At 41.7% G+C, this 25,925-nt stretch overlaps 1 protein-coding gene across 3 annotated transcripts in view; it reads right to left on the bottom strand.

Moving 5' to 3' along the window:
* The window catches only part of LOC126365752 (cyclic nucleotide-gated cation channel subunit A), a 487,374-nt gene that overhangs the window by 405,951 nt on the left and 55,498 nt on the right, over nucleotides 1-25,925 (bottom strand). For all 3 annotated transcript variants that reach the window (XM_050008246.1, XM_050008256.1, XM_050008236.1), the window contains exon 2: nucleotides 6,958-7,110. In XM_050008246.1, the coding sequence (XP_049864203.1) occupies nucleotides 6,958-7,071 (114 nt within the window). In that variant the 5' untranslated portion in view covers nucleotides 7,072-7,110. The remainder of the gene's footprint in view (nucleotides 1-6,957; nucleotides 7,111-25,925) is intronic.

A 25,925-nucleotide genomic window follows, 5' to 3' on the forward strand; every position in this document is an offset into this window, starting at 1 on the left:
GCAACAGCGCCTGGTGGCCCGGATGGTCACCCATCCAAGTGCCGGCCACCCCCGCCAGCACTTAACTTCGATGATCTAACGGGAAACGGTGTTTCCTCTGCGGCAAGTCCGTTGCCCCGAAGGTGCATAAGATAACTCGAAAAAATTTGCCACAGCTCTTTAAAAGTTGAGTGTCTTCACTGACCGTAATGTGGGTGAAATGCAAAGTGCTCCGTTGCCATGCTCTAGTGTGTCTAATGGAATTAGATTTGAGGAGACGTTTGCGTTCAGTTCATAATAACATAGGGATTCTGTACGTTTGCGGCAGCTATTTACCCGAGACAAGTACTTGGTGACATTTGGTGCGGTATTTTGGAATGCATATATATGGAAGAACATAATAGCTAAAGAAACTTGACTTTTTGAATCTGATATGAATGCAAAAGAAAAGCATGCCAAAATCTCTCAAAGCTGAAATGATGTGATTGTGTTTTTTTCCACAATAAGCATCTAATAAGAGGATCAAAGTACTCTGAAGTCCTTTCATCGACTTCTTGCTGGTGCTTTATATCAGCGTCCGAGCAATTTTAGTATTTGTTATTAAATTATTTGAAGAGGGGAAAAATATACTTCCCTTACTACAGGCTCCCTAATCACCAATGTCGATACGGCAGTCCAGTTCCTATTCTCTCATTACTGAGATCCTGTGACAAATGAGACCGGTACCACACGGCACAACAGATTAAGGAAAGGCCGCTGCAACAAAATAGCGCCACGTCACGAGCTGCGTTCTAGAGGGCATTTCAGTACGGAAGAAACGGCGCTAGAGGAAGTGTGTTCATTACGAAGTAAGCTTCTATAGGAAAAGAGAAGTGTTTAAGCTCCATCGCAAGTCACTTTTAATGTAGTCCAGTTTCTTCTTACCAGACCTCACGTACTAGCATGTGCTTCCAATTTTAGACGCGTTTCTTTCCTGGCCTTATTCTGCAAGATTTTAAATCGTTTCACATATACTAGTATATTTATTTAATTTTTGATCCTATTGTTACATATTAGGTATTTAAAAAGTTTAACTTCTCCCAAGATACAATCATATTAATGTTACTGCTTTTAGAAAAAACACCTGTAAGATCAAGTCTAGTATATAGGCTCAAGAAATGAGGCTTTTAAGAAGAGCGGGACTATGTACAAGAGAAGGTTGTAAAAGAAATGAGGATATAAGGAAAGATTTAGAAATGTATGACTTAAACGAAAAAATAAAGAAAATGAAGGAGAACGGAGGGGATATGTAAACCATATGAGTGGAGAAATGATCCCTGTAATAGATTTCAATTGTACATACACTGGAAGAAGAAATGGAGGGAGGGCTTACCGAAACAGAGAATTTGTCTAGTACATGAAGTGAATAAGAATAAAAAGTTTTTCACTGCACTGTCTAGTATGTTTCAGATGTAGCATTTGAGTCATGTTCATCTATATATAATGCGTGATGTGTCTGGGAGAGAAGGATGGTTGGGCCGTCAAATGCCGTTACTTTGGCTATCCATGTTAATTCTTCGCAATGCCCTAGAAGCGGGCTCGTAAGCTATGCCGACTTTTTCAGGTTTTTGAATTAGTTCTTAATGTTTTTCTGTCTATTTATTCTTCCTACGGTACTTTGTATTGTTACCATGAAACCCCTCCTGAAATAGTCCATTCGCTAACGAACAACTGCGTTTTTATCGATGGGAATTAATAATATGAACACGCCTTGTACTTACAGGTTCCAGAAACTTCGCGTCAAGATGTGACGCACCCTAATGCCTTCGAAGTCAGAACATTAGAATAAGAGACATACCCAAAGTGAAGTGGAAAATTAATGATGAGATCGGCCTTGAAATATCTATAGTTTGGATAAGAAGCGAATTCTTGACTAGCAAACCAAACAGTGATTATGACAGAGTTTTCATTATACTTCATTTTCAAAGTCATACTGGAATCGGTAACTATAGTGTTTTTGCTGATAACGAGTCTTAGTGAACGGGGCGTTTCGTTAGCTGTGACGGTGGCGCCCAGGGAACAACATGAACCGCAGAGCTATCACTAGTACGGGAGACCGGCTCGTGTCACTGAGGAAAGCTACTAGTGAGTTCTGGGGCCAGAGGTTAGTGGATCGTCAGACGAAAGAAATGTTACGGGGAGTCGTGGTAATGAATTTTCACGGAGAGAAATGACTATCACTCAGTATGTTCCTTAGTGGCATGGCCTATTACAAGTGAATTTGATAGGTTGCAGATCCCGCAGTGTCAGAAAAACATCTCTTCCGCGCCTGTGGGGAGAGTACTGTCAATAAATTGCCAGTAAGCTGCAGGTTCGCAAATACACGTTACTGCAATATTTAACTTGCTTGACTGGTCTAGCTGTAATGAGTATCTCTGGGGATTCGAAAGGTATGGCTCCTTGCTGGACACGCAAGAGGAAAATAACAAGTTCGGCAAATTTTAATTCAAACTACTGCATTTCCCGGAGCTTATAGACATCTTTAGGTCTTTCTGTTTCCGGTAAGTTGAAAGTCGCCTATAAGGTAGCTACTTTCAATTTTCGGTTATTTTATCATTCTACTTCGCGAGTCAGTTATTTCTGGTGCTACGCAAAGATGGTACTGTGTATCAAGGATCGGCAGCAAACACTCTGGTTAGCTAGTATATGCTTTGAAGCTTTCGAGAAGTTGTGTGTTTTGGTTCCGGTCCAGTGCAATAATCAGAGCTCTCCCCGCAAGGCAAAATTCTGTGGATTAAATGTTTGACCGAGAGTGTCTATACGGGTCGCGAAGCAGGTGAGACGTTCGGTGTTAAATGGAGTCGACGCTAGGTCTGCTGTTTGGCGAGGAAGATGATATTATTGTGGTTATCCGTAGCCATTGATTATTTGTAAAGTGCTTTCATTTAGTGTTCTTGGGGATTTTCATTTCATGGTCAAATTCTGACTGATTTACATACAGAGGTTGCTGTGAACGCTGCGAGCAGAAACATGTTACAGTGTCATTGTGAATTCGCTGTCTTATGAGGTCCGCCGTCACAAACTTGGGTACAAATCCAAATTCAATCTTTCAATGTGTATGTGAAATCTTATGGGACTTAACTGCTAAGGTCATCAGTCCCTAAGCTTACACACTACTGAACCTAAATTATCGTAATGACAAACACACAAACCCATGCCCGAGGGAGGACTCGAACCTCCGCCGGGACCAGCCGAATCATTCAGTGGAAAGAGCAGGTTAGTCAGGTTATTCACTCTTCCATTCAACTTAGATTATTAGCCGTTTCATATCTCGTGTACTACTTGTTTCTTTTATGTCTGCTTACTGGTTTGCTTGCATTTGTTTTGGTAGGAGGTTATGCATTACTCAGGTCTATGTCTTTTTGAATGAGCTTTAGAAACTTGAAAATTACATGCTTTCTTCTATTTAAATCTCCTTGGTCGTTGATTTGATACGTAGTGTATGGTACAGTTCCAGTTATATAATCACTATGTGGTAACGGGTTATGAATCGATGCCTTTCTCACCTATCAGAAGCAAGTACAAAATTTCGCCTAGTTTTCCCCACCACAAGTAACTTCCCCCAGTTTCACCATTACGTATTCCTGTTCTCTGCATGAATTTAACAGCTAATAATGTGGGTTTTAACGCTGATGCTGTTTGGAGAGCCTTTGTATATGATCTGGTGGAAGTTTACTTATTCAATGTTTCACAAGCAGTCACGAAAGAAGTGTTTTTCACGCTATTTTCTAACACATTTTGATAAACGATGGATACTGAAATTTTTCGAAGCACATGACTCATCCGACTTTAAGTCCTGTTGCTAGTAAATATTCACTTTTGGTGGAGTCCTATAATTGATTTTTCATATTCGGTCTGCTGACAATGTGTCTAGTTTTTTTACACTGCACGGTGAATGTGCGTTCTGATCAATTACCTCACGTTCATTACTTTGTTATACGGGTCATAACTGTATCGATGATACATATTGGGTTTACCTTACACTAGGAAACCGAAATTGAAAATGAGCAGACGGCTTGCATAATTGGAACGACCGTCGTGTGGGCTGTAGGAAGTGCTGCGCTGCATGTGGAGTTGGGTGAACGAAATTTGATGTGCGCACAGTGAAAGGCCGTCGGCGTGCGTGGAGGCGTGCGGCGGCGCCGGACACGGAATGGCTAATGCGCGGTCCCCGCTAAGCTGGGCTGGGCTGGGCGGGCCACACCGAAATTACGGGCCGCGGCTCGGGTATTTGGCGAGAGGCTCGCGGCGGCTGCGGGCCACCCTTCTTCGCAGAGCTCGCGGCTTAGCGGGAACCACTGACCACGAGGGCGCCCAGCTGCCCCACTGCCTAGCCCCGCAGGCACAATCTCATCCAGCAGAGGTACTACGAGGGTGTCACGGCGATTTCCCGCGGTGTATGGCTACGCCAGGGAGTCAAATATGTGAAAGCGAGTTTCCACAAGAAATACAGCAATCCATGCGCAACTTGTTTCCTCGAAAACATGGTTTTTTGAATGAGGTCATTCCCCTAGCACAATGCTTAGACAAGAGGCGTGAATTACATACGGCAAAGTCTGTGTCCTGAGGCAGCCTGCTCCTACACGGCCACAACGTCGATTATTTTAACAATTTACCATTTTAAGTACCTATGGGAAAGTTTCTTTACACTGAAACTGCCAAAGTTCTAATTTGATTTAGTAATTATTGGGTGGTGTAAGGACTAGGTTATTAAAGTAAAACAATAATTATATGTCCATAGAAAGCATTCCATAGAAAGAAGTGGGATAGCCTTTGATTATAAGACTGATTATCAAACACATGTAATTATTTATTTGTAGAATGTAGTTTTGAGTGACGGAGACTATGGTTGCCAAATTAAAGGATCGTATAGCTGCAGTTGTTAGTAAAAAAAGTAGAAGGTTTTGAAATACTGATTGGATATTGGGCTTTATCTACATCTTTTGGAAAGCATCCGTCTGCTACCTTTACTTGATACGTGTTGACGTGCAGGATACGAGATGTATAGCACGTAATATTGGTAATTTTCACCTCACGATCATTAGTATACGCTCAATAGTAAACGCCTGATCGCCGAAATTTATCAAACAATTGTAATATAAAAGAAATGAACCCTCGCGTAGCAGTGACAGAATCTATTATTCTTTATCTTTGCCGCTCCTGAATGGCTGCTGAAAATCTCTATGTACACGTATCGATTAATGATATGGAAAGAATTCGGTTTTTCACGACTAATGAGGCCTTGAGCGCTTCAACTTTTATTGTTTCTATTCCATGAATATACACACTACAAGTGCAAGCAGAAGACGCTGAATTTGGTGCAGGAGCACATAGTGGTCAGTCTTTAGTTTGCTGAAACAGTGTGAAAATCTTGCAGAGATGATGAACAAGGTAACGCAGCCGTTGTCATGAATGGATGTAAGTTCCATTCTGCGTTAGTATTGCTTGTTTTTAACCTCATCTCCTATTTTTACAGACAACTACGGTACTGTGATTGATTTCTTAACAATAAATTAAAAGTGCTAAGCCGTGAATCGTGAAACTCTAGTTGTTACATGTCTTATACACTATCTGACTAGAAATCTAAAGCACTCAAAAGACAGGTCCGGATGTCTGTGTAACTTCGTACATATACACACCATCAGCAGGTATATAAATGATTACAGTTGCCATTCTCCTTGAGACGCACAGTGGCCACCAGAGTTCATTAGTGGTTGTCATGTTCAGTGTTGTTACCAGGCCTGGTAGGGTATGTATGGGTCACGAACTAAGGTAAATTTTAAGCGATCACTCTGAAAGACACGGAGATGTCTCTTATAGGGCGAGAAGGCGTTATTATTTCTTGATAAAGTTTGAAAGGAGCCTCATTGTCAGTCTTCATTTGGTCAGGTGGTCGAAAAGTGCAATATCCAGATTTGTGGGCATTCAGATGTAACAGTGGCTCAATGTTGGACTACATGGGAAGGTGAGAGTATCCATACTCGTCGTCGAGGTTCCAGTCAACTTTATCTTACCAATACAAAGGAGGATCTCTGTATTGTGGAGCAGGCACGTCGTAACACGTTCGCAACAGAGAACAAGTAATGGATTCGCTGCAACATTTCGTCATTCATTCGTTGGACGCTAGCATCAGTTGGACTACAGAATTACCATGCTAGTTTGCCGTACAAAAAATAAAAAGAATTAAGAGAGGGAGAGAGAGAGAGAGAACACGAACGGCTGCATTTGGGCTGGTGCCGTCACCTGGGAGCTTGGACTGACGATGAATGGTGTCGCATTGTGTTCAGCGCTGAATTAGTTATGCACTACCTCCGAAGACCATCGTCGGAAAGTAGACCGGTAACATGGATGGAGGTCCCAATCTTCCAACGTTTTGGAGAGGCACAGCGGTGTTACTCCTTGCATCTTGGTACTGGCACTATCGCATATACCTTCCCGTCTTGCTTGGTAGTGACTGAGGGAAACCTGATGGCCCATTGGTACGTAACGGATGTCCTGCATCCTATTGTGTTACCGCTCAGGCGACAGCATCGTGGTGCTGTTTTTCAAAATGCTGGTCCACAAGTGGGATGAGTTCTATGAACTGTTTGCGTGATGTAGATGTACTCCCATCTCTAGGAAGATCCCAAGATCTGTCCCCATTAGATCTCATGTGGGACGAGCTCGGACTTGCTGGTACCTAGGTTATCAAAGGCCAGTGACAAGAATTGTAGGCCAGCTTGCCTCAGAAATGCATCCAGGCCATAGAGAGTGAAACGTCATACTGATAAGCTGGCTGATACTTCAATGTTCTTTATACATTTGACTCGATTTCGTGACCACTTAAACGACATCACATATCTTTTCAACCTGTTAAGTTTCATTTCGCTTCCCCCTCACCTTCTGAGTGTTTCACTTTTTTGTCAGGCCTGTGTTAAACACAGATACATGTTTCTCTACCTGAGAAGCTGCGTTGGGCCTTTGCTGTGGCGCTGGGACGACATCTTGCGGCTGGTGAGTGAATCGTTGCGCTCTGAATGCGTCACCTTGCGCCGCCATGATGGGCGTCCACATTGGTCACGTGACCGGGGTAGTTCCTCTGATTGGTCATGCCTGAAACAGACAGAAACTGCCATTAGCATTCACGAATTATTTATATTGTAGCGTTGGTTCTTACAGAAAAAAATCAATATTGCGCTCCTTTCGATAAAAATAATTTCATGTTTAGTGTGTGGGGTAAGGCCATGGACAAGGTACCAGGAATGAGAAGTACCATGTAGTATTATAACGCTGCAACAAGTATCGCCCTGTCACTGTAGAAACCAAAGTGAAATAAAAACTTCCTGGCAGATTAAAACTGTGTGCCCGACCGAGACTCGAACTCGGGTCCCGAGTTTGATTCTCGGTCGGGCACACAGTTTTAATCTGCCAGGAAGTTTCATATCAGCGCACACGCCGCTGCAGAGTGAAAATCTCATTCTGCAAAGTGAAATATCTTATATTTTTGCCTGTCATGAATGCTGGGAGTGAGCTGTATTTATGATGGAGGAATCAGATTACCAAAATATCAGAATACACATATGACTAGCAATATGCACATATCAAGAAAAATGTTGCATCACCCCGATATCTCGTGCAGATATGTTGCTACCGATCGGAAGGTCACCCCTAACGTTGTTTACAAACAAACACACTATTACCATGACCGCTACCCACAAATAGAACGTTGCATTCGAATGGACTGCAGCATTTCAGTTGGAAGTAAATCACAAGCAGGGATGCAGTGGAAAGGTCTGTGGAACAGCAGAGTGAACATCCGTCATGCCACGGGCGGTTGTGACCAATGATAAAGTCCACATCATCACGTTATGTGCAGAATTCTTGTCAACTAGGGAAGTTGCTCGACGTGTGCACCGGAGGCAAAATGATGTGGTGCAGACATGAAATCGGTTCCAGTTAGCAAGTAGTGATGAAGACTGACATCGCACAGGTTGTCCACGTTCGATATGTGCACTGGATCATCGATGTCGACGGGTCAAATAAACCGTGGGCTGAGTGCTCCAGAAATGAATTCGGCCTTCGGAGAGCTTACATGACGCTGTACATCGCATCAAATTGTTAGGAGTCGATGCATGAAGCAAATCTCCATTCCTCACAACCATTGCGAGCACCACGTCATACACTACAACTGCACGTACTCATTTACAGATGGACAAAATGTATGCAATATGGACGCCCCAGGATTCGTGTCGGATGTTGTTTACGAACGAAACTCGGAGATGTTTGACACTGATTATCAAGTACAACGTGCTTGGAAACGACCCGGTAATATCGAACGTCTTCAAAATTGTGTTTGACATGTGCAACGAAGTAGTGATAGAGTTGTGTAATGGGGTGGCATTACGCGCATTAAAAGGAGCAACCGCACATATCTCGTGGATGTCGAGGGTAATGTAATTGCTATACGGTACATTGACAAGATTCGACAATGAATGGTGGGACCGCATCGCAAATATTTTGGTGAAAATTTCGTCTTGATGGAGGATAACTTGCGTGATCACTGTACTGCTCTCGTGAAATGACTGCAGGAGAGTGGGACAATTTTGACCAGGGCTGGCTTGATGCTCTCATAAAACACCTGTCGTAAAAACAGGATTCTAAATGTAGATGCGTAGATTAAACGACTAAAAAAGCAGAACCGTAATTAGGGCAGAAATTCAGTGACCAAGAACCCACAGCTGTAAACTATACTGAAGAAACAGGAAAACCTTATAGATTAAAATATCACATTTTTATAATTTTCTGTGTGTATAGGGCTCGATTGTTTAGTTTTGTTCTTTCTCACTGAAGTACATTCTTTGAACTTTTGCGTAGATTAACTTTGCAGATACTTGTAGATCACTGCACTCGATAGATTAGCTTCCACGTGTAAACAAGGGCTTAATTCAGCTGTCTATGTATGGCACAATATTCGTTACCCAGAGGCTAGCGGATCAATTTATAAGGAAATGAGCTTGAACAAAAATTAACAGCTTTGGTCATAGAGCCTGTCATAAGTGAATTTTGTTGAATAAAAGACAACCTCAAGCAATGTATCAGATTTTAGTTGGTTTGATGACGACCACGAAAGCTTGCTGGCTCACATGATCCGTTTGCCTGAGGAAGATATTTTTGTGTTCCATATAATTTACACGTTGGTCCTATCGATGACTGGCAATGTGGTCCATCATTACTTACATCTTGCTGATATCTGTGACGTTACCCTTTTCAGGTACCTTTCACGGACCTGTCATTTCCTTGATTCACCTATATATAATCGAGCTAAAATCTTACAGGTGCCTGTTGACCTCTATTAATAGGTTATCTAACTTTAAAACTGTCTGAAGAGTTGTTCTATACGCATTGTCTGGGAGCCTAGTAAAGCGGATAGTAAAAAACTGCGAAGTCACAAAGTGATCGAAAGCCATGTAGCGCTATCATATGACCCATTTCATTAACAACAAAGATTTATGTTCATTAACAACTGAGGAAAATATTATAATTGTTAGGAAAATAATAAAGTAGACGTGGAGATATTATGAATTAAAATATAATTGTTATTATTCATACGAGGAAGAAATGTCACGACAAATTAAAACGTTACAGAATTGGCACTCGATTGCAGGCCACCTTTAGCATCTACATCTACATTTATACTCCGCAAGCCACGCAACGGTGTGTGGCGGAGGGCACTTGATTCCTTGATTCACCTGTATATAATCGAGCTAAAATCTTACAGGTGCCTGTTGACCTCTATTAATAGGTTATCTAACTTTAAAAACTGTCTGAAGAGTTGTTCTATACGCATTGTCTGGGAGCCTAGTACCCATACAAGGCTTACAGGCTGCTTTTGAATTAAAACTACAGAATTTCCCTCTTCTTGGAATATGAAAGTGTGGCGTTAGGAATGCAAAGAAGGATTCTGGATCAGGTAACAACCCGTCACACAATCTTAGTGTCTGAAAGTTTCGTTGTAGTATACACACCGATGAGGATTGTAGGATTTGCCAATGAAACCACCTACAAAAAGTGACTAAGCTGCTGTAGATCACATCCATTATCCCAAGGTAAAGGTTAGTGAGGAGTGTTGAAACGTTGATAATGGAGTCGTTTAGAACCGTTTTATGAAGTATTTTGCCAATTTGTTTTGAAACTGCTTCTACTAAACCCTTAAACGTTTAGATTTTTACTCGCTGAATTCAGTATTACTTTGTGTTATGATATCTGCTTAACGTATCTACAAGTTGGGAAACGGGAGGAGGAGTCTCTTCGGATGTAAAAATGATTATTTCAACTGATCAAAATATTGTCCGAGATCCAGAAAGCGATAAAGCAACGTAAACGATAATTTAATTGTTTAATGGCATAGAATGAAAACAGTGATACGTGTAGAAAGTGTGGCAACATAGAGGTATGTATCGGAAACAAATCAAATGCTAACCTGGCTGTAGACAGCTTTGAGGTACAACTGTATTGGAGAATATTTCCATTAAGTGCATTTGTCAGAAGACAACCCGTAAGTAATTGTTATTTTAATAGTTGTCTACCGAATTGTTCACCATGAAATGTTCATTAGATTGTTTAATTCCTCAACCTGTTGACGTTTGATAGCTTCGTCCAAAAGTGGGTATAAGCAAGGAATCACTCTGCGGTTATCTTTATGATGGCGTGGAGTTAATTACAAGTGGTATGTTTCTTCTTCTGGCTGGAAGGGACTGAGATGTATTGTAGGTTTTCTTTGATACGTGTAGTTGCTCTCACTTGTTCTCACGATTCAGTAAACGAAATATGTCATATGCCAGACACCTCATTCTTCTTAGTGATACCACGAAGAACTGTGGGCACGCAGTGTGGCGTAGGATTTCACGTCGCTGTAGGCATGCTGTCGTGCGGCGGGTAGCCAGTTTACATCCGACCACCAGCAAGTGTTTGCTATTTCATATTCAACATTTCTGGAAGGTTCGCGAAATTCGTTATTTTTGTAATGTTAGTATTTTCTAAAATATTCGATCTTGTATAAAGATTTTCCAGGGGTACAGTTTTGTTGTGGCTGCACGCTGATGTTATTTCACTGGTAAGTGTTATACTTCACTGACGACCCTGTTTTATGTTTGGACTTGATTGTGGTTACGACATGATCTTGTTTGATGGAGACGCCTGGGGTAAGAGAAGAGTAACAGCAGTTATTTTTGGTAGGCAGAACCGTCGGATCGAAAAAGCAAGAGGTAAATCATGAATGTCGACCTTATACGTTACGATGAAGAAGAGGTGTATCGATATTTAGCACCGATTTCCATCACCACTCAAAAGCGCCACAAGCAATGGACTCGGCCGACCCTGACGTAGGCCGCACCCGTCAAACAGACGCCCAGTAAACGATCAACGCAGGTACTATTCAAACAACTTGTATGCCAAGTACGACGCCCCACTATGGGCGCCTTGGGCTTGTACGCTACTGCAGAGAGACAGAATACGAATGTTCGATGACTATTACGCTACCAGGCGTTAACGATCACAACAGTCCTAGTCACTCCAGTCAGTTCCATTATAGTAGACCTATGGGACGATGCCAATCGCCATAGTCGTTACCCAATACGCCGTAGCAGACCCCCCCTTGCCTCACAGAGAGGTACGAGCCACTCGCCAAGCCACCGAATTCAACAAAACTAAGCGAGGCAAACATCTGTACAGGTGAGGCCGCTACAGATCAAACCTTGCACACCTCAAAGGCAGTCATGGAGTGTGGAAGATTAGAACTGCAGAATGACGAAGCTATTCCAACAAGCACACATAACAAAGATTACTATGAGCGGTGGTTTGCCATTGAAGACGTTATTTCCCCATTGTCATAAAAGAGTCGACTTCTATTCATCGCCGTGCGGGGTGGCCGAGCGGTTCTAGGCGCTACAGTCTGGAACCTCGAGACCGCTACGGTCGCAGGTTCGAATCCTTCTTCGGGCATGGATGTGTATGATGTCCTTAGGTTAGTTAGGTTTAAGTAGTTCTAAGTTCTAGGGGACTGATGACCTCAGAAGTTAAGTCCCATAGTGCTCAGAGCCATTTGAACCATTTTGATCTATTCATCAATCGACATGCTCAGTAGAAGTGTGAAGGCTTTTTCGATTGAAAATAGCTACTCAGGCTCAAAAAAGGGATCTACATGCCACTGACGATAATATGCATTGTACGTTGGCAAGAAGAACTTCGAGGAACTGTCACGAGCAACTTTAAATCATCCCTAAAGGGAAGTGGGTACGAATAGCCCTATTAGGTCAGCAGGGGAAGCTTAGTGGCATCGAAGAAGGCTCATAGTCTGCTACCACTGCAGACAAGGCAGGGGAGAATGCTATTATCGAAATGTCAACAGGATCAGGCCTGACCGAAGAAAAACGTCAACGCGTGTTATCCGTTTTGCGGCTAATTTCAGGATGCTTTCAAATTCAGAATGGAGGAAAGAGACGCCAGGCGACTCATGTTTAAACAGTGGGTCACCCACCGACTAACCAATGCTCACATTAGGCGACGCCGGCTGAACGACGGATAAACCGGAAATAAGTGGAGAAGATGCTGCAAGATGACATCACTGAACCTTCATAGAGTCCTTGGTCCTATCCTGTGGTCACTGTGAAGAAGAAGGACGGCACACTCCATTTCTGCATCGATTATCGAGGACTGAACAAAATCACGTAAGTAGATGTCTGCCCACTACCTCTCATTGGTGTCATCCCAGATTTCTTGAAAGGAGCAAAGTATTTCTCAACCATGGACATGCAGATAGGCCACTGGGAAATCTGGCTGACGAGGCTGACAAGACTGCCTTCATAACTTCTGGTGGCCTATATGTGTTGAAAGTTATGCAGTTTGGCTACGTAACACTCTAGCCACCTTAGAAAGTGTGATGGACTACTTATTACGACACCTTAAATGGCAGACGTGTCTTTGCTATCTGGATGATATTGTCGTTTTTTCGAAGACATTCGCATAACATCTGAGCCGCCTGACAACCGTGTTAAAATCTGTTCAGACTGCAGACCTCCGCCTGAGCGCGAAAATATGTCTCTTAGCTATTACAGTAAATCAAAATCTTGGGGCGCCTAGTGAATGGCGGTGTAATCCACCCCTACCTAGAGAAAATAATAGCAGTCACAAAGTTTCCGACTCCCCGGTACATTCTCACTGTGAGAAATTTTCTCGTAAAGTGATCGTACTACCGACGATTGATAAAGGACTTCTGCACCAAGGATCTTTCGTTGTTAGAACTACTACAGGGTGACGCCAAATTTTCGTGGAAAGAGTTGGAAGAAAGATCTTTCCTTGTCCTTAAGGAGGTGCTAACATCTTGTCCAGTACTAGCATCGGTCGACGAGATTTCCGAGACTGATTTTCACAGTGATTGGTGGTTATGGGATAGGAGCAGTTCCAGTACTAATTTAGGAACATGCTGAGAAGGTGATACCATATGCTTCCATAGAACTCTCCGAGATGAACTACTGCACAAACGAAGAAGTGTGCCTTGCAGTTGTTTGGACCATCAACAAGTTTAGGCCCTATTTATTTGGAAAACAGTTCACCGTTACAACAATTCTGAACGCCGACTGACTAGTCTAAAGGATTCGTCGGGTTGACCGGCGAAATAGGCACCGAGGTTTCAGGAGTGCAGCGTCAGAGTGTCATACAATACCAGACACAAATACAAGGTCGCCGACTGCCTTTCAAGGAATCCTTTGCGGGACACAGCAGCGTAGAGGAAAAACTGATCAGGATGGTTCAAATGACTCTGAGCACTATGGGACTTAACATCTGAAGTCATCAGTCCCCTAGACCTAGAACTACTTAAGCCTAACTAACCTAAGGACACCACACATATCCCCGCCCGAGGCAGGATTCGAACTTGCGACCATAGCAGCAGCGTGGTTCAGGAATGAAGGGCCTAGAACCGCTCGGTCACAGCAGCCGGTGGAAAAACTGTAATCTACACATTAATTGACATTACTGATGAACAGAGGAAAGATCCAGCATTGCTGAAAACCATAGAAGCCTCTAAGGAGGAGGAATCAACCAAAGGAAAATTCCAGTTACTAGATGGGACAATGTGTAAGAGGAAGTATAATCCGATGGGGTGGAAATTGTTGCTCGTCATCTCAGCTCAGCTACGTCCAGCTATTCTGAAGTTTTTCCACGACACTTCAACACTCTAGTTATTTGGGATTCGTGAAGCTGCTAGACAGAATCAGACGAAGGTATCACTGGCCAGGTCTATACCGATCCGTTGGACACTATTTGAGCCACCACAATGAATGCCAACGACGGAAGCACGTACCTCAATTTCCTCCAAAGCACTTGGTATCAATTCCGTCTGTACCGTCGAACTGGAATCGACCTCATGAGGAGTTTTCCGAAGTCGACAAACGGTAATCGATTGTTAATAGTCTGCACTGACTACCTCATCCGTTGCTCTCTTACTAAAGCGTCACCGACTGTCGAAGCTCCGGGAATTTCAAGGCTCATGGTAGAAGAAATCATTTTGGAACACGTACCACTCAGTGCGTTAATCTCTGACCTTGCAAAAGTTTTCCAGTCGAGACTAATATGAGAGGTAATTTTAAGTTGTGACATCACGCACTGGATGACAGCTACCTATCATCCACACACAAATGGTCTCATAGGACACTTTAATAAGGCATTGGCATATATGATCTTGATGGAACATACTTTTCCTGTTACAACAGGACGATATTGAGGATGATTAGGTGAAACAACTCGTCACCATGACAAAACAAGCAAGGCAGCTGGCTCGCATACGGACGTTGCACTCCCAGGAGAAAGTCAAGAGCGTTAAAATGCCAAGCACCGGCCAGTGAGATACAGCCCAGGATAATCGATATGGATCATTACGCTTGTGCGGGAAGTGGGACTACCGGAAAAGTTACTAAAGCACAACTTTGAGCAGCATCATAGCCTTTGACGCTTGTCGGACGTCACATACGAAGTCGACGATTACGGTCCTTCATCAATCAGTAAGGCAGAACTGCAGTCGTCGTCCATGCCCTCCGTATGAAGCCCTACTAAGGTCCTGAGGAGCAAACACACGATGGGGGCTTCTCGTTCACGGAAACTGTTCGAGTATAATGTCTTTTCTGGAGACTAGAAATCTACTCTGTAGGAATCAGCATGGGTTTCGAAAAAGACGATCGTGTGAAACCCAGCTCGCGCTATTCGTCCACGAGACTCAGAGGGCCTTAGACACGGGTTCACAGGTAGATGCCGTGTTTCTTGACTTCCGCAAGGCGTTTGACACAGTTCCCCACAGTCGTTTAATGAACAAAGTAAGAGCATACGGACTATCAGATCAATTGTGTGATTGGATTGAGGAGTTCCTAGATAACAGAACGCAGCACGTCATTCTCAATGGAGAGAAGTCTTCCGAAGTAAGAGTGATTTCAGGTGTGCCGCAGGGGAGTGTCATAGGACCGTTGCTATTCACAATATACATAAATGACCTGGTGGATGACATCGGAAGTTCACTGAGGCTTTTTGCAGATGATGCTGTGGTGTATCGAAAGGTTGCAACAATGGAAAATTGTACTGAAATGCAGGAGGATCTGCAGCGAATTGACGCATGGTGCACGGAATGGCAATTGACTCTCAATGTAGCGAAGTGTAATGTGATGCGAATACATAGAAAGATAGGTCCCTTATCATTTAGCTACAAAATAGAAGGTCAGCAACTGGAAGCAGTTAATTCCATAAATTATCTGGGAGTACGCATTAGGAGTGATTTAAAATGGAATGATCATATGAAGTTGATCGTCGGTAAAGCAGATGCCAGACTGATATTCATTGGAAGAATCCTAAGGAAATGCAATCCGACAACAAAGGAAGTAGGTTACAGTACGCTTGTTCGCCCAATGCTTGAATACTGCTCAGCAGTGTGGGATCCGCACCAGGTAGGGTTGATAGAAGAGATAGAGAAGATCCAACGGAGAGCAGCGCGCTTCGTTACAGGATCATTTAGTAATTGCGAAAGCGTTACGGAGATGATAGATAAACTCCAGTGGAAGACTCTGCAGGAGAGACGCTCAGTAGCTCGGTACGGGCTTTTGTTAAAGTTTCGAGAACATACCTTCACCGAAGAGTCAAGCAGTATATTGCTCCCTCCTACGTATATCTCGCGAAGAGACCATGAGGATAAAATCAGAGAGATTAGAGCCCACACAGAAGCATACCGACAATCCTTCTTTCCACGTACAATACGAGACTGGAATAGAAGGGAGAACCGATAGAGGTACTCAGGGTACCCTCCGCCACACACCGTCAGGTGGCTTGCGGAGTACGGATGTAGATGTAGATGTAGAACTGAAGACCAGCTAGACGATCGCGAAGCTCGATGGGAGGGGCTACATTTGATACTCATCCTTGTGAAGACGATGTGACAAGTCGACATGAACCTGAGAACCCGCCAGCGCTGCCATACGGAGGATCACTGACAATACCTACATCCAAGGTGTTGTAGTTTGATCCAATGCATATTCTAGAATAATCGAGTTTTGTTCAGACAGCAACACTCTTCGTCCAGAAGTTCATTCGTGTTCTGGCTGAAAGCCGGTGTGATTGTAAACATGCTTTCAGTGCTAAATGTACTTCATTGACGGTCCTACTTTCGAAATTGGACTTGATTGTGATTATGACGCGACAGTATTAAGAGCCTCCCCCCATGAACCATGGACCTTGCCGTTGGTGGGGAGGCTTGCGTGCCTCAGCGATACAGATGGCTGTACCGTAGGTGCAACCACAACGAAAGGGTATCTGTTGAGAGGGCAGACAAACGTGTGGTTCCTGAAGAGGGGCAGCAGCCCTTTCAGTAGTTGCAGTGGTAACAGTCTGGATGATTGACTGACCTGGCCTTGTAACACTAACCAAATCGGCCTTACTGTGCTGGTACTGCGAAGGGCTGAAAGCAAGGGGAAACTACGGCCATAATTTTTCCCGAGGGCATGCAGCTTTACTGTATGGTTAAATGATGACGGCGTCCTCTTGGGTAAAATATTCCGGAGGTAAAACAGTCCCCCATTCGGATCCCCGGGCGGAGAATACTCAAGCGGACGTCGTTATCAGGAGAAAGAAAACTAGCGTTCTACGGATCGGAGTGTGGAATGTCAGATCCCTTTATCGGGCAGGTAGGTTAGAAAATTTAAAAAGGGAAATGGATAGGTTAAAGTTAGATATAGTGGGAATTAGTGAAGTTCGGTGGCAGGAGGAACAAGACTTCTGGTCAGGTGACTACAGGGTTATAAACACAAAATCAAGTAGGGGTAATGCAGGAGTAGGTTTAATAATGAATAGGAAAATAGGAGTACGGGTAAGCTACTACAAACAGCATAGTGAACGCATTATTGTGGCCAAGATAGACACGAAGCCCACACCTACTACAGTAGTACAAGTTTAGATGCCAACTAGCTCTGCAGACGATAAAGAAATTGATGAAATGTATGATGAGAAAAAAGAAATTATTCAGGTAGTGAAGGGAGACGAAAATTTAATAGTCATGGGAGACTGGAATTCGATAGTAGGAAAAGGAAGAGAAGGAAACGTAGTAGGTGAATATGGATTGGGGGGAAGAAATGAAAGAGGAAGCCGCATGGTAGAATTTTGCACAGATCGTGACTTCATCGTAGCTAAACCTTGGTTCAAGAATTATAAAAGAAGGTTTTATACATGGAAGAAGCCTGGAGATACTGACAGGTTTCAGACAGGTTATATAATTGTAAGACAGAAATTGAGGAATCAGGTTTTAAATTGTAAGACATTTCCAGGGGCAGATGTGGACTCTGACCACAATCTATTGGTATGAAATGTAGATCAAAACTGAAGAAACCGCAAAAAGGTGGGAATTTCAGGAGATGGGACCTGCATAAACTGAAAAAGCCAGAGGTTGTACAGAGTTTCAGGGAGAGTAAAGGGAAAAATTGACAGGAATGGGGGAAAGAAATACAGTAGAATGGGTAGCTATGAGGCATGAAGTAGTGAAGGCAGCAGAGGATCAAGTAGGTAAAAAGACGAGGGCTAGTAGAAATCCTTGGGTAACAGAATAAATATTGAATTTAATTGATGGAAGGAGAAAATATAAAAATGAAGTAAATGAAGCAGGCAAAAAGTAATACAAACGTCTCAAAATTGAGGTCGACAGGAAGTGCAAAATGGCTAAGCAGGGATGGCTAGAGGTCAAATATAAGGATGTAGAGGCTCATCCCACTAGGGGTAAGATAGATACTACCTACAGGAAAATTAAAGAGACATTTTGAGAAAAGAGAAGCACTTCTATGAATATCAAGAGATCAGATGGAGACCCAGTTCTAAGCAAAGAAGGGAAAGCAGAAAGGTGGAAGGGGTATATCGAGGATCTATACAAGGGCGATGTACTTGAGGACAATATTACGGAAATGGAAGAGGATGTTGATGAAGATGAAATGGGAAATGCGATACTGCGTGAAGAGTTTGATAAAGCACTGAAAGACCTGAGTCGAAACAAGGCCCCGGGATTATACAACATTCCATTAGAACAACTGACAGCCTTGGGAGAGCCAGTCCTGGCAAAACTCTACCATCTAGTGAGCAAAATGTATGAGACCAGCGAAATACCCTCAGACTTGAAGAAGAATATAATAATTCCAATCCCACAGAAAGCTGGTGTTGACAGACGTGAAAATTACCGAACTATCAGTTTAATAGGTCACAGCTGCAAAATACTAAGAAGAATTCTTTACAGACTAATGGAAAAACTGGTAGAAGCGGACCTCGGGGATGATGAGTTTGGATTCCGTAGAAATGTTGCAACACGTCGGGCAATACTGACCTTACGACTCACCTTAGAAGAAAGATTAAGGAAGGGCAAACCTACGTTTCTAGCATTTGTAGACTTAGAGAAAGCTTTTGACAATGTTGACTGGAATACTCTCTTTCAAATTCTAAAGGTGGTGGGGGTAAAATACAAGGAGCGAAAGTCTATTTACAATTTGTACAGAAACCAGATGACAGTTATAAGAGTCGAGGGACATGAAAGGGAAGCAGTGGTTGGGAAAGGAGTGAGACAGGGTTGTAGCCTCTTCCCGGTGTTATTCAATCTGTATATTGAGCAAGCAGTAAACAAAACAAAAGAAATATTTGGAGTAGTTATTAAAATCCATGGAGAAGAAATAAAAACTTTGAGGTTCGCCGATGACGTTGTAAGTCTGTCAGAGACAGCAAAGGACTTGGAAGAGCAATTGAACGGAATGCACAGTGTCTTGAAAAGAGGATATAAGATGAACATCAACAAAAGCAAAACGAGGATAATGGAATGTAGTCGAATTAAGTCGGGTGATGATGAGGGAATTAGATTAGGAAATGAGACAATTAAAGTAGTAAAGGAGTTTTGCTATTTGGGGAGCAAAATAACTGATGATGGTCGAAGTAGACAGGATACAAAATGTAGACTGGCAATGCCAAGGAAAGCGTTTCTGAAGAAGAGGAAAATTGTTAACTTTGAGTATAGATTTAAGTGTCAGGAAGTCGTTTCTGAAAGTATTTGTATGGAGTGTAGCCATCTATGGAAGTGAAACGTGGACGATATATAGTTTGTACAAGAAGAGAGTAGAAGCTTCCGAAATGTGGTGTTACAGAAGAATGCTGAAGATTGAATGGGTAGATCACAGAACTAATGAGGAGGTATTGAATAGGATTGGGGAGAAGAGGAGTTTGTGGCACAACTTGACTAAAAGAAGGGGTCGGTTGGTAGGACATGTTCTGAGGCATCGACGGATCATAAATTTAGTATTGGAGAATAGCGTGGAGGGTAAAAATCATAGAGGGAGACCAAGAGATGAATGCAATAAGCATATTCAGAAGGATGTAGGCAGCAGTAGGTACTGGAAGATGAGGAAGCTTGCACAGGATAGAGTAGCATGGAGAGCTGCATCAAACCAGTCTCTGGACTGAAGACCACAAAAACAAGTATTAAGAGTTGGCATCAGCGAAGGCATCAGTGATACCGCCACTGGCACATATGCAGAGTTCTGTAGAGGGAAACATTCTGACAAATTAAAAGGGTGTGCTCGAAACAGACTATTGCCGTCCCCGCACAATGCTCTTGTCGGTGGATTTGGTCAGGCAGGACTCACGAACCGCCTTCACAGTGTCGGATTAGACAGTACCGCAACGCCACTCATTGAATTTTCCAAACTTACCAAGTGCTGCAACTCCTGGAAGAAAATTTTGGGAAGAAATGGCTTAGCCACATCTTAAGGATTGTATCACTCAGAATAAAATATTCATTCTGGAAAAAATTTTAAGTTTGTACTTCAAACATTTCTCTGCAACGTCCTTTCTTTCTGTGTGAACGGTGCATCGCGGAGGGTATTTCATACCATTATTAGTTATTTCCTTTCCTGCTCCATTAGGAAGTCACGGGGGAGGGCGGGGGTGAGGATGGATGCATACTTGTCTAGGTATCCGAATCTATCTTACCTGCTTATTATGGTTGTAATAGGAAGTTTTTAAATTCAATCTAAATCTACGAAGCAGCGTTTTGCGTATGCAAATTCTTCAAACGATTCCCAAATAGGTAGCGTCATAATTTCCACAACACTCTCGTAGCAACAATTTGCGTTAGTTTTAACCTAAACTGTATTATCCATAACTATATGTACCTTTCATCAAGAAAGAACTATACATAATCCTTATGTATGAGACAGAATTGTTTATAGCACAGAGCAGCCTTTCTTCTTCCTTTATAGTCATCGAAGTGCGTCGAAATTTCACAGATTGTAAGACTAGTATGAATTCGTCAGATTTGATGTCTTTTTCCTTCAACAACCCAGTGAAACCCATTGTGTTTCAAAAAGAATTAATCGATTTTAGAAGTCACTTACATCGAATAATTTCTGTTAGGAGAGGATAGTTTGGAGTTTCACACGATCGTCGATGCGTCTTTGTAGCGCGCTCTTCCCTGTTCTCGTATTATTTACAGTCAAGATGGTGACATCACAACAGCGATCTGTCTACCATTATTTACAGTGGGGGAATTTGTAACAGCAGTACACAGTAGATTCAGACAACAATGTAATGTTGAAACTATTACCGCTTTGAGTATGCGACGTTGGCATTAACAGCTCAAAGACAGAAAATGCCTCTGCAAAACCAACGGGCCATCCTCGTATTTCTGACAAAGATGTGGGATTCATTCGACAATGCTTTGTATATGATTTCAAAGTATTCGCAAGACCAAAGACAGGAAACCTTTTTTTTTAATGTGTGGCACTTGCAGTTGCACACTGAGCAACTGATGCAGCCCGTATGTTATTTTAAAATAGTTACAATTGTGTACTCCTTATATTTATAATTGAAACACGAATAAGCTTACCTAGAGGAGTAATAACAGGAAAAAATGTATGATACTCGTTTGAGATAGATAGATAGATAGATAGATAGATAGATAGATAGATAGATAGATAGATAGAGAGAAGCAAATAATAGAACAGTTGCCGCTGTGGTGTGTGGAGTGTAATGCAGCGTCGTCTGTAGAGAGTTCACCATGCAGAGAATTTTTATTTTGTATATAACAGGGAAAAATACGAGGAACATTCTCTGTCACAACTGTTCTCAGTGAGAAGACAGATGTTCTTTAGTCGGGAACGGCAAAAGCCACATAGTGGAAAATTGGAGTTCAGTGCAGCCTTTTGAATGTATCAAGCGCGTGAGATACACTTTCTTAAGCTCCATGTTTTTGTATCTTTTCCATCAACAACAAGATGTATGGCCCGTATTTTCTTCTGCATAACTTTTCTCCGAAATTTCTTACTCGGAAATGCCTTAGTACTATTTTTTTCCACGATTCAAATTTGTTTGGGAAAAGAACCAAAATCACAAGTTATTCAATATTTTTAGTTCTTGTAATGAACGAAACCATTCTTAAACCAGATAAATATTCACCTCAAAGACCAGGCAACAAAAAAAGCTAAACAAGATTTAACTGCTGTGTGTATTCACCTCTCTCTGCAGGGCGTACAGCAATACGTAGGTTTATTTTTTATGTTATAAAAGAATGAGCTAGTTCCAAATCCAATTACAAGTTTAAAGTAATGCAAAAGACGTATAACCCCTTAAAATTATGATTTTTATATATTTTTAAAAATTATCAATTTCTTATTTCGAAATTGAAAACTTTTTTTATTAAATGCATTTTACGGTAAATCTTCGTCTTCAACTTTGTCCAATCCTACGTTGTTTTCGCGTCTCTAATGAACATGTGTCGACTCAGCGTTAGGGGCTGAACGTTCTATCTTACTTCCAAATAGAATGCAACAAAATCCTAAACAGCACAACGCATCAACGTTGGTTAGGCTGTAAGGGCCATCTGTAACTGTTATATGTTTAGCATCCAAGGGGGAACAAACTAAGAAAATATGAACATCTAATGCCTTTTTAAGTAAGAATTATATTTAGAAATTTATTTTAAAAGCCGTTAAAGTTTCTGGTTTGACAATTATATAATACATGCTTATTAAAATCAAACACATCTTTTCGATATTTCAAATGACCCCAAAAACAATAATGTTGGGGACTTGTGTCGGAAAGCTATGGGTTCTGTGCGACTTTCAGAAGTTGACATTTATGGATAATTCATTAAGAGAATTTCTGTATGGTGACAAAAATGAGCGTAGACTCAAGTCGGAAACTATCGTTGGGAAAGAATAAAAAGATCAGCCTTGTTGATGTATGTTTATATTTATTTATTTTTTTACATTCCTCCTGAGACGAGGACACCATGCGTAAGGAACAACACAGTACAGTTGTGGGAAACACGGAAAGCTCTACTCAGGCTATCTACTGTGGGTGAAACGAGATGGCATGATTACCAAACTTCTACCACCTCACGAACACGTACGTATTACCATGTAATTGTCGTGAGTCTTCAATCTTCGGACTACTTTGATGCGGTCCGCCACGGCTTCCTCGTTGTGCCAAGCTCTTCATCCGAGAGTAACACTTCCACCCAACATCCTCAATTAATTGTTTGATATATCCCAGTCTCTGTCTTCCGCTACAATTTTACCCTCTACAGCTCCCTCTAGTGCCCTGGAAGCTATTCTGTGGTGTCTTATGTCTAATCATCCTATCCTTTGTTCTTGTCAATGTTTTCACACTTTTCTGTCCTGAAAGGAATTATCATTGTACACTGTACCAGAATTAGACATTAAATTCTACGCATTAATAATTTTTAGGCTATTTAATGGTTCTCTTTGGTACAGAAGAAGACAGTATGATAATAGGCCGGCGTGGAGAAGGACATATAAATGACATCTGAACGTGTCTTATTGGTAAGTGAGCATTGAAAGTTATAAATGGATCCTTCCAGTACGAAGAGAAACACAAAAGCATCTTGTATAGTACTCGACAAAATGTTAGGTATGTATTATACTATATCATATAGCGGCAGAACACAAGGTTCCTCCTGGAAAACGTTAGGCGCTGGGAACAGTGTGTCGGCTAGATCACTGATCAGAGCAATCTTAATAAAAATTGATAACCCAGGGGCGCAAGTGCAGAATAAGTGCTGCAATATCGACAGAGTAACACTTTAATTGTTACAGTTTCTGAACAAGAACTGGACAACAGTGTGAAGAACTGAAATATATAGTTGCAGTAGAAAATAAGACCGAGGACAGTATGCAAAAAAATAACAAAAAATCACGACGAGGAAAAACACGTAGAGAATCGGAAGAAGCTGACAGGAATTGGAAGACATATGGCTGCAACTAATGTCGTAGGATCGTAGAAAGTCTGAAAGTTATTGAGGACAGAAATCAAATAAATGTGCGATCTCGACTGAAAATTGGAAGAATTACTGTGAACAACTTTTAAAGGGAGAGTGACAGCGATAGAGATATAAGAGAATACGTGATATGAAAAGAGGCGGCGAAAGAACATCACCGAAAGAAATCTATAACTAAGGAGGTTTTCAGATGAACAGATTACTGAATATATGTTTCCACTCCACAAAACTGGTGACAAATGTGTTTTTGTAAAATACAAGGGTATATGTGGCACCATTATTTATGAAGGAAATGGTTTTTGTACTAAAAGGCAAAACTGAAATAAAGGTGAATGGCATGGACGGCCAAAATGCATTTAGAACAGGATGATCGTCCTAAGGAATATTTTCATATTTACGTGATTGATACATTACATTAGTCTCATAACACGGTTGCCGCGGAGAGGGTTTCCTGGGCTGAGGAAAAAAGTAAACGGGAACATTTTCGTTAGTGCAGTACCATTTAATGCCTTACGAAATATTATTGCACTGCAATTCTAATATTAATCATAAAGAATTCTACAATATCAATTTTAAGAGATTCTGTGAAGTTACTCTTCAAGTAGTTGCCCAACATCACGTTCTTTACTTTGAGCTTAATTTCCACCACATTAATTGGAAAAAAGTTTGTAAGTTTTTAACGAACTGCATCATGGAACCATCAAAAGATGTTGCAACAGACAGCCAGTTCCGGCCATGTGACTATCTTCAACTCATTCACTTGTGCATAAAGTGTGTAAGAAACGTTACATGAAATAAATAGTTCGTTGGTCAGATTAACACTGAACCAAGTTTGGGGAAGGTTAATTGTCATCAAATACACAATTATTTTTAATTACTGCATCTAAATGAAAATAGTCCAAAGCAAAATCAAGAGTCGACTTTTGCACTTGATGACTAGTAGAAAATCTATAACATAAGATATGCAGATATATGTAACACATTCTAGAGGCAGATCTGAATATATTCTGTATATAAAACTTTTTTATATATGTATTTGAATATTTTTATGCATATTTTATGTCTGACTAATTCCTTTAGAAGTTGCAACAAAGAAACAAGTTATCTATGTGATGCTAAGAAACATTCATTCAACTTCATGTTGGCTCAATCCGCACTTTCTGTGATGTTCACCGAAACTATTTTATCAAAATGTTCAAATGTGTGTGAAATCTTATGGGACTTAACTGCTAAGGTCATCAGTCCCTAAGCTTACACACTACTTAACCTAAATTATCCTAAGGACAAACACACACACCCATACCCGAGGGAGGACTCGAACCTCCACCGGGACCAGCCGCACAGTCCATGACTGCAGCGCCTTAGACTATTTTATCAGGTACTGTTACTTATACATTTCAAACATATGTAGGTGACTAAAATTTTCAGTACAATACCTTTTGGTGGCTCCATTATATATTTATTAAAATACACTGAAGCAGTAGAAAAAATTTAATATGCTTTTTCAGGTTATTGAATATATGTGTACCGATGTAGCTGTCTACTTTCTATACTCTTACATTAGCATATGGACGGAAACATTTGGCACTGATAGGGTAGTGATGGCAACTGGCCATGAAGATATGGCAGTTTGAAGACTAGTGTGGCAAAATACACATGTGCCGGAGCACTAGTGCAAACGACCCAAGAAAGACTCTTGTCCATATTCTTAGTTATTAGCGTTTTGTTGTCCCATAGTTACCTCAGGTACCCTTAGCCATTGTTGGACACTGTCTAATAACAGTTTTAATGTCACTGTAATTGATAATATAGCTTTCTTACGGATTACCCTCCGTAGCAGAGTGGTCAGCATATCTGACGCCTATGCTGAGGACCTGGGTTCAATTCTCAGTAGACTTCGTTGATGTGAGGATTAGGGCGGAGTGCACTGAGCCTCGTGATGGCCACAGAAGAGCTACTATGAGTCAGAAGTATGGCTGTAAGTTCTGGAAAGCTAACAACTAAGAGCAGAACGGTCTGCTGGCCCCTCATCCTTCATACCGCAGCCGAATGTTGCCATTAGCTAAGGATAATATGGTGC

The sequence above is a fragment of the Schistocerca gregaria genome, chromosome 1 (genome assembly GCF_023897955.1).
Source record: "Schistocerca gregaria isolate iqSchGreg1 chromosome 1, iqSchGreg1.2, whole genome shotgun sequence".
NCBI lineage: Eukaryota > Metazoa > Arthropoda > Insecta > Orthoptera > Acrididae > Schistocerca > Schistocerca gregaria.